General features: G+C 37.7%; 1 protein-coding gene across 1 annotated transcript in view; it reads left to right on the forward strand.

Annotated features, from left to right (window-relative positions):
- The window catches only part of LOC148943088 (18S rRNA (guanine-N(7))-methyltransferase), a 51,171-nt gene extending 46,687 nt beyond the window's left edge, over window positions 1-4,484 (forward strand). Inside the window, exon 6 of the mRNA XM_089102555.1 lies at window positions 4,318-4,484. Coding sequence (XP_088958681.1) covers window positions 4,318-4,465 — 148 coding nt within the window. The 3' untranslated portion in view covers window positions 4,466-4,484. The remainder of the gene's footprint in view (window positions 1-4,317) is intronic.
- Window positions 4,485-9,901: the final 5,417 nt, after the last annotated feature.

Here is a 9,901-nt window from a genome sequence, read left to right on the forward strand (position 1 = left end):
TTTACACGAGAGTAGAAAAAGCGAAAACAAAAATATTATTGCTTTTTTTAACTTTTTTTTACTGGTATTAAGGAATAATTTTTCTGTGCTAGGAAGGTATTTTTAAGGCATCCGGGATATGTCGAAATCGTATTTGCGCAAGAGGCTTCATTTTTGAATCATTTATGCGACCGAGAAAAAATAACTACATAAATTTCAAGATATCTTCTTCTAAATAACTTTTAAAATAAATTTTTAAATATATTGACAAACAAATGAGGTAGAAGAAAACAGATTAGACTAATTGATAGATTAGTTTGAGGATTATCTTTTAGTTTGAGGATTAGAATTGTTTTCACAGATTAGCCGAGTTTAAGGAGTGGTTTGCAAATATACGGTTTTCAGGAAAAGGTGGGTATCATAACCCCTTTTCAATTACTTTGGATTAATTTCTTTTCAATTAATTTAGAATTAAGTTTTCAAAATTAAATATAAAAGGGTTTGGGAACGAGAAATATAAATAATGAATTATTATTAGTAATAATTGGTGCTCTTCTACTGCTCTGTCATACTTAGCACATTTTGGCCTCAGGTTCAATAAATTAGGAATGACGAAAAATGAGTCTATTCGAATAGACAAAATCATAGGCAGTGCAATAGCGCTGCCTAAGTAAAGAACGATGTTCGTACAATGTATTATTATTGTTTTTTTCTTTTTCCATACCAGGGCACTTCTTATCGAAGGAGTTGTCATAGAAACTTCGAAAAGGGTTCATTCGATTGGAAATTGGAGTGGCTTTTGCCCTTTTTAAAAGTCGACAGTGATTGGAAGGAAGCTAACACCCCTTCCACGCCCACCATTTCCCCAAACAAATCCAATCAAAATTTTGAGATAGCCATTTTGTTCAGCGTAGTTGATTTCCAGATGGAAATTATATTTTTGAGGAGGACTCTCCTAAAGCCCTCAGGGTAAGGGTTGTAAGTTCTGTCCTGGGAGCATATAAGGTTTTTATAGAAAACTTTGTTGTAGAACCTTGAAAAGGGGCCCATTCGATTGGAAATTCAAAAAGCTAGTGCCCTTTTTAGTAGTCGAAGTGATTGGAGGGCAAATAACCCACCTCTAATGCCGATCTTTTCCCAAAAAACATCCAATCAAAATTTTAAGATTTCCATTTTGTTCATCGGAATTAAAAGTTCTGGAAATTAAGTTTTTGGAATGACAACCCCCACACCCCTCAGGCCAAGGGTTGTAAGTTATGCCCTGGGGCCATATAAGGTTTTTATAGAACGCGTTGTCGTCAAAACTTCAAAAAGAGCTCATTCGATTTGAAATCCAAATGGCTAGTGCCCTTTTTAATAGTCGAAAGTTATTGGAAGGCACCTAACATCCCTTCCACTTCCACCATTTCCCCAAACACATCCAATCAAAACTTTGAGATAGCCATTTTGTTCCACGCAAAGGAAGTTATACCTTTCATTAGAACACTCCCCCCACAGTCTTCAGGGTTATGCCCACAAGGGTTATGCACTGGGGGCATATAAGTTATTATTGAAACCTTTTTCGTAGAAACTTGAAAAAGGGCTCATTCGATTGGAAATTTAAAGGGCTAGTGCCCTTTTTAATAGTCTCGAAAGTGATTTGAGGGCAATTAACCCCCCCCCCCCCTGTTACACCTACCTTTTCCCCTAACACATCAATTCAAAATTTTTAGATAGCCATTTTATTCAACGTAGTTGAAAGTTTGGAAATTAGGTCTTTAAGGATGATACCCCCCCCCCCCCCAGCCCTCAGGGAAAGGGTTATAAGTTATGCCCTGGGGGCATATAAGGTTTTTGTGGATAGTGATGTTGTAGAAACTTCAAAAAGGGCTCATTCAATTGGAAATTGAAAGGGCTAGTGCCCTTTTAATAGTCGAAAGTGATTGAGGGGCAACTAACCCCCCTCTCACGCCCACCATTTCCCAAACACATCCAATCAAAATTTAGAGATATCTATCTTGTTCAACGTAGCCGAAAGTTCTGGAAATTAGGTCTTTTAGGATGAAACCCCATCAGAGCTCTCAGTGCAAGGGTTGTAAGTTATGCCCTGGGGGCATATAAGGTTTATATAGAAAGTTTTTGTAGAAATTTCAAAAGGGGTGCATTTGATTGGAAATCGAAATTGGCCTTTTTAACAGTCGAAGGGGAGTGGAGAGTAATTAACCCCCCTCTTGCGCCCACCATTTCCCCAAAACATTTAATCAAAGATTAGAGATAGCCATTTTGTTCAACGTAATTGAAAGTTCTTGAAATTATGTATTTAAGGATGACAAATCCCCTAGAGCCCCAAGGGCAAAGGTTGTAAGTTATACCCTGGGGGCATATAAGGTTTTTATAGATAGATTTTTCATAAAAACTTCAAAAGGGGCTCATTCAATTGGAAATTGAGAGGGCTAGTGCCCTTTTTGATAGTTGAAAGTGATTGGAGGGTAACTAACCCCCTCTCACGCCCAGCATTCCTCCAAACATATCCAATCAACATTTTCAGATAGCCATTTTGTTCAACATAGTAGAAAGTTCTGGAAATTAAGTCTTTGAGGATGACAACCCCCCCCCCCAGCCCGGAGGGGAAGGGTTGTGAGTTATGCCCTGGTGGCATATAAGGCTTTATTGAAAGCGTAGTCGTAGAAACTTAAAAAATGTTCATTTGATTGAAAATTGAAAGGACTGAATTGACCCCAAACACATACAATCAACATTTTGAGATAGCCATTTTGTTTAATGTAGTTGAAAGTTCTGGAAATCAGGTCTTAGAGGATGGCAACCACCCTAGCAGCCCTTATGGTAAGGGTTGTAATTTATGCCCTGGGTTTATAGAAGTTGTAATTTAAGGGTTGTAATTTAAGGTGTTTATAGAAAGCATTGTCGTAGAAACTCAAAAAGGGCTCATTCGATTGGAAATCGAAAGGCCTAGTGCCCCTTTTTAATAGTCGAAAGTTATTGGAAGGCTTGACATTTTTATAGTAAAGATCGATGTAGGTATAATATATTACTTTTATAATGTATTACAAAGAAAAGTAAAGAACTCCATTAAACAAAAAATGAGCAAAAATAAAATCAAATAGTCTACCAAGCGTGAAACTACCACAAATCAGCATCGATAAATAAATGAAACCCAAAACGAACAGAAATTACAATAAGTAACCGAGTCAAACTCAAAACGAGCAGAAATTAACATAAGTTGAGCGCAAAACCCCTATGCCTTCCCAAGGCCAGAATATAAATTGCACTTTACTGAAAAAAATACAAATGAATGCATTGTCAGCTTAATATACATATACTGATATTTAGTAGTGAAAATGTTAATATTATTTGATTTATTAAAGCTATGAAAGTAAAAACATTTATATTTTTTCAGTAAAGTACAAATTATGTTCTGGTCTTTGGAAGGCATAGGGGTTTTGAGCCCTACTCATGTTAATTTTTGCACGTTTTGACTTTGACTTGGTTATTTATTGTAATTTCCGCTCGTTTTGGGTTTCATTTATTTATCGATGCTGATTTGTGGTAGATTCACGCTTGGTCGATTATTTGGTTTTATTTTTGCTCATTTTTGGTTTAATGTAGTTCTTTACTTTTCTTTGAAAAACTTATTTTGTGGAAAAAGTTTTTTTTAATTAATCACCTATAAAGACCATAAAACTTTGTCGGAATAGGTATTAAGTGCATGGCAACATGGTGGGTGGAAAGGAGGAGGAGGTCTGTCAGAGTGTGGGCTGGGTATTCACTGGGTATAATACGGCTGGGTATTCACTCAACAACAGATTAGTTTTTCGATAGGAAAGAGGGAGGGGGGATAAGTAGGTGCATGCATAATTTATTCCGCTGGGGCTTACATTCGTAAAAAATGGTGCATTGCAGGTGAATTATTCGAAATCATGGGAAGCAGGAAGAATCGTGGGATTATGGTGCAGAGGGATCTGAAGACCCGATGGGATTTGGTAAAATCGGTAGAAATTCGTCATAAAGGTGGAAAGGAAATGTTTGTTGTTTAAGAAATAAGAGTGGGTGTAAGATTTCTATATTCTTTCCCTTCTTTATGCGTGGTATGTCATTTTTGAATATGTGGGAACATATTGCCAGGGTCCTAGTTTACCTCTGAAATGTCAAACCTATCATTTCTGACAACCCCTGTAATGACGTCAATGGACCCCTCCCCCATGAATCTAGATACACAACTGGATTCCAAGAATTAGTCTGAACGTTGTCTCTTATTTTGCCTTTGGAATACATTTTTGGGTAATAAATTTCGATTAAATTGATTTATCATATTTATTTGTTGTTTTTTTTTCATTATAGGGAAAGAGTGAAGCAAATAAGACAATCGAAATCGGTTAAGAAGAGTCGAGATTGGATTTTAGAGAAAAAAGAGAGAAGAAAAAGGCAAGGAAAGGAAACACGTGAAGCTACTAGATTTACAGGACGAAAACGACCTGGGCATTTTTGATAATAAAAATTAATGCGAAGTTTTAAAGTTCCTTCAACGCAGCGGGTCTTCGGTACTCGAGTCAGTGGCCTCACGGGATCTCGAATCAGGATAGCAGAATTTTAGCTTCGGGACTCAAAGGCATCTGAAGTTCGGTGCGCTAAACAATCCATTAAATAAAACAGATTTATCAAGCCCTAATCCAGGGAGAGGGGGTTACCGGCTTTTCACCCCCCCCCCTCCCCCCGAAATTTGTGTTTGGCTCGTAAGACGCAACGAAAATGTAATAAACAAAGTTTTGATGAGTTTTTTTTATTTGTAAACCCCCTCCCCCCAACAAAACTCCTAGATACGCCCTTAGGTCGTATGATAGCATCTCCCTATATAGAAGAGGTTCCTGTGTCACTTACATACTGTATCAACGAAAAAAATAACGCTCTGACAAGTTTTATAATTTCTTTAAGGAGGGTAGGGTCTCTGGGAATTTTTATCCCAGCTTTATTCGTCAGTTAGGGCAATCACCGGCACTCAGCTGCAGCACAAGACTTTTTAGTTCTTCTCACTCTATTTTTATTCTTGGAGGGAGGGGAGTCTAGGAGCTAATGCGCCAATGACGATTCATTCCCAGTTTTTCCCCTCTATATTATTGAATTATATTCTCCTAACATGACGGTTTTTGCAATTAATGATCCTAGCTGTGACCTTTTTTATGTTGGCGTACTCGAGGGGTTTCCCACTTTCCGCCACCTGGTGTACATCTCGGAGCGCCACGTGCCGCACGGTTCCGCCACAAAGTGGTAAATTTTCGTCATGCGTGGCACGCGCCACCTGGTTTATATGACTTCTAAAAGCCTGTGACCCCTTGGAGATATATCTTATCGTTTTACACATTATTTTGTTGATCTCTTCATGTCACTGAAATTAGCAATCCCGGGTATCTCCAGTTTTAGTCACCTCTATGAGTGCGCACGAGTATCCCTTATCCGGCCAAGTGCTAGCTGAAAGGCTTACGGACAACCAGGCAACCAACGCTTATGGTTACCAGGTTGGTAACCAGGAATGCCAACAATGATCACGTGCACTCCAATGTAAACGTAGCTTATTTACAGGTCACTGAAGGTTTACCACTTTCACGTTTGCTGTCCCCTTTTGTTCTCTGCATATACTCTCACATGTTCTTCAATTTTTGAAATGATTGTATTGTTTGTTTACAAGTAATGTCATTTATCCTGCATTTTCTGGGATTAACAGGTATAGCTTATCCAAGAGCTAATCCAGACCGATTGAAGTAGCACTCCCAATAACCTCTGACGTCATTAAACTCTCGTGAAATTGGTATGGGTAATTAATTGGTATGGTCGAACCCAATATGCGATTCTTGAGCGCCGAAAGTAGGAAGCTGCTAACCCGACCTTAGATCCACAAGGTCCACCTGCAACCAATTTTTACTGCCGTTTGAGCCTGTCAAATGTGTATTCAAAATGAAATTATACCATGGCAACAACTCTTTCTCCAAATGAAAATCAACCTGGCTATAGAAGAAGAATAAAAAAAAAATTGGTAATAATTGTTCGAATGATGACCAACCGCTGAAATGCTCGAATATACTGCAATATATACTATGCAAATACATCTCTTATATGCAAATACTCAAAGTACCAAGAGCATATCCAGGATTTCTGTTCAAGGATTCTTTTTTTTTGGGGGGGGGGGGGGGTTATATTTTTTTTAACAAAGCGCATCAAAAGTTTGCTCATGTGCATTATTTATACCTTTTCACGGGTCTAACATTTTTCCGGGGGGGGGGGGTCAAACCCGATAACCCTCCCCCCTGTACGGCCTTATTAAGTATTTTACTCAACTTAAATACCCTCGATCCTCAAAAATATAAGCAGACACAAACAAACTCTGAATATTACCCACCAAGCTACTGATAATTTACAGGGTAAGAATTACAGGTTTGACTTTTTGACACCGGCATTTCTGTAGACAATAGAGGCAACTTAGCCACAGTAACATAGAAGGCGCTTTTTCAGAAAAGCTTAGATTTGCAGTCCACTCTTCAAACCAAACAAGCTGCATCGACTGATCCAATCTGTCTTCGCCTATTTTAATATGTTCTCAGAAATATTTAGAGGTTTCAAGTTTTCCATTAAACGTTAAAGTAAACGACAGCTTTCTGGTCAAACTTAGTGGTGTAAAGAAAGTACTTGAGTTTGGTGAATGAAACTTACAGAGATTGTAAGGAGTTTATATTTGTAGAAATTCCTCCAAGTTTCATTCGCCTAGTTCTTCTAGTTTCTTTAAATATCGAAGAATTTCTTTTTTCAGAAAGCAATTCCTACTAGTACTACTACTAACAACTCACTGCAGCACCAAGCTGCCTGGGGCCAACACAGCTGCGTGCGCTCCTCCTCCATCCCAATCTGTTCAGAGTTTTACTCTTTATGCCCTACTGTGAAGTTCCAATTTTCTTTAAATTCTTTCTTACGACCTCTCGCCGCATCATTTGGGAACGACCTGCCTTGCGGTTTTTGTGTCTCCAAAATTCTCCCTTTCTTATGTATATTTACGGAATAACGTGATTGGTTTGTGAAATACGTCACAAATATAAACCAATGAAATGAAAGCACAATTATTACCGCTAGATTAAAGGACAGTAATCTCTCTTTATCTCTGGTTTAATCTTTAGGTAAGCCTCTCGTGTCTTTTTTAGAAGTTTCATCCTTGTAATATCAAAAACAAATAATTATCACATTAACTGAAACCGAATTACAGTAGAAATATTTTTTGTCGTGCACCGATTTTGGAGGGAAAGGATAAACAGCATAAGGATGAAACCGTTAATTCAGGGGATTTTCTTCAGTAAATCATGAAGAGCTGCTAAAGTTAACAAATAAATTTCTTTTCCTGGATGTTTCGATCAACACTAATTTTTTTTTTCGTTAAAATTATAGGCCTATACTTTGATATTGGAATAAAATATTTTTAGGGAAAAAGAAAAACTTCTTGGGGAGGGAAACTTATTGAAATCAAGCAATAAAATATATCAAACTCAAACATTAATTTATTGATAGTTCCATTTATGAAACTTGACCAAAGTTGATTTTAAGTAACACTGGAAACTCAATAAGTCTAAAATAAGGTTGAGGATTTCAGCCCTAAAACTAAAAAATGTTGTCTCCTGAATTTTGGTGAAATGATAGGCCTTAGTGTGCCCTACACACAAACGAAATAGGACAAACATTTATGTAAATGTAGGAGCTATAAAAATAAAGCACCTAATATAAATACCTCCTATAATTGTACAAGAGCCCTTCCACTCCAGTTTTTTTTTCGTTTGCTTAAATAGCTATCATAGCTCAAGAAAATGAACGCTAAGTTATACTACTTATACGATGTCAAAGAAAATGCAAAAAAGGTCATTTGTTCAATGCACTAACGAAACGAAAGATATAAGTATAATTTTTTCGAATCCCATGACGCGAAAGTTTGCGGATCTGTTAGTACAGCACTTGAGAGTTTGTAGTTTGTTCAGATGCCCTAAAGTCTGCTGATCGGTGCGAAAGGTGGGAGAATAGATCGATGCTTCTAATTTGGAAAGATCGGCTTCCGGGTTTTACTATTCTTCAGTCAAACAAAGTGGGCAAGTTCACGAACTCAAAACACTTTTATAGTTTCTACAGCGGGTTCCCAGTATTTTTTTTTTTTTCTAGTTTTTATTTTTGAGCAAGTTTTTGAACTTCTTCTGTTTCTGCTGACAAATATACAGCGTAGTTTTGGGACCTGAAATAGATAGCAATACTAGAGTTTCGGCCTGATGTCTGTTACATGCGCGAATAGGAGTTAGACAATCTGTGAAGCCCACCCCGCGCACATTTCTTAAACTCTTGATTGACAGCCTTTGCGTACAATATTTCGGAAGTGCAGCTTAAATGATTAATTACTTGTAAATATTCCACCTACTACTGTTGCAGAGGAAATAGTTTGATACGGCACATCTTGGCCATGATATCCCGCTTCAGCAAATTAAATCGTAGAAGGTCTAACTGTCGCTTTGCAACCACATTTTCCATTGTTTTGAGAACTGCAGACAAGTTATCGACGAACTTGAAACGCTCCTCAAATTCTGCTAGGATTGAGTTAAGAACGACTAAAAATGGAGGAGCAGGAAAAAATCTAGATTTTATGACTGAGCGCACCATTGATCGGGGAAAGCTATTTGAAAACATGTAGGACATTGATTTTAAAGGTCCTCCTTTATATAATAATGACAATGACTTCTGTTGTTAATGCTGATCGTTCTTGACGTAGGCTTATTTTTGTCATTAGGGGAAAACTTCGACCTCTTTTGTTTTATCCTGTATTTCTTTTTCGATGCCGCCGATATATAAATTTTTGACTCAAAATATTAAACAAAAACCTAATATATAATATTAGTAAGAAATAATAATGTACAATAATGAACAAAATATAATTGTGAATATTTTTATAATAAAAAGAATACACTGCGTCATGGGCACCCATAGGCTGAATTTTAGGGGGAGGGGGGGGGGCTTACCTGGTCTAATCGGCAGTTCCAATGCTGTATAATATAAAGCTCAAAACAAAATATCATAGGCAGCATGATAGTTCTGCTTAAGTAAATAATTTCTGAGACCACACTGGCTAATCATGATAAACAAAAAATCGCGAAGAAAGGAAACGAGGACAATTAACAGCCAGTGAAAAACTGGCTTTTTTATTGTTTCACTGGCTGTTAATTGTCCTCGTTTCCTTTCTTCGCGATTTTTTTGTTTATCTGCTTAAGTAAAGAGCGATGTGGGCACAATACACTATTTATTTATTTTTCAGATCGGGGCACTTCTTATAGGAAGAAATGTCATAGAAACTTCAAGAAGAGATCATGAAGGGCAACCAGCCCCCCCCCATGTCAATCATTTCCCCAAACACGTCCAATCAAAATTTTGAGATAGCCATCTTGTTCTGTGTAGTATAAAGGTCCGGAAATTATACCTTTGAGGATGACAACCACCCACAACCCTCAGGGCAAGGGTTGTAAGTTATGCCCTGGGAGGATATAAGGTTTTTTATAGAAAGGGTGGTCGTATAAACCTCGTAGGGGGCTCATTTGATTGGTAATCAGAAATTCTACTGGCCTTTTTAACAGTCAAAAATGATTGGAGGTTAACCCCCCCCCACCAATCATTTCCCCAAGCACATTGAATGAGGATTTTTGAGATAACCTTTTTGTTCAGCGTAGTTGAAAGGTCCAGAAATTAGGTATTTGAGAATGACCCCCCCCCCCATGACCCTCAGGGCAAGAGCTGTAAGCTACGCCCGGGGTGCATATATGGCTTTTATAGAAATGATGGTCATATAAACTTCGGAGAGGGCTCATTGGATTGGTAATCAGAAGTTATAGTGTCCCGAGGGCATGGAAAAAGTGGTCGTATA

This window comes from Artemia sp. Qi Xiang Cuo, chromosome 16 (genome assembly GCF_049724085.1).
Source record: "Artemia sp. Qi Xiang Cuo chromosome 16, ASM4972408v1, whole genome shotgun sequence".
Lineage (NCBI taxonomy): Eukaryota > Metazoa > Arthropoda > Branchiopoda > Anostraca > Artemiidae > Artemia > Artemia sp. Qi Xiang Cuo.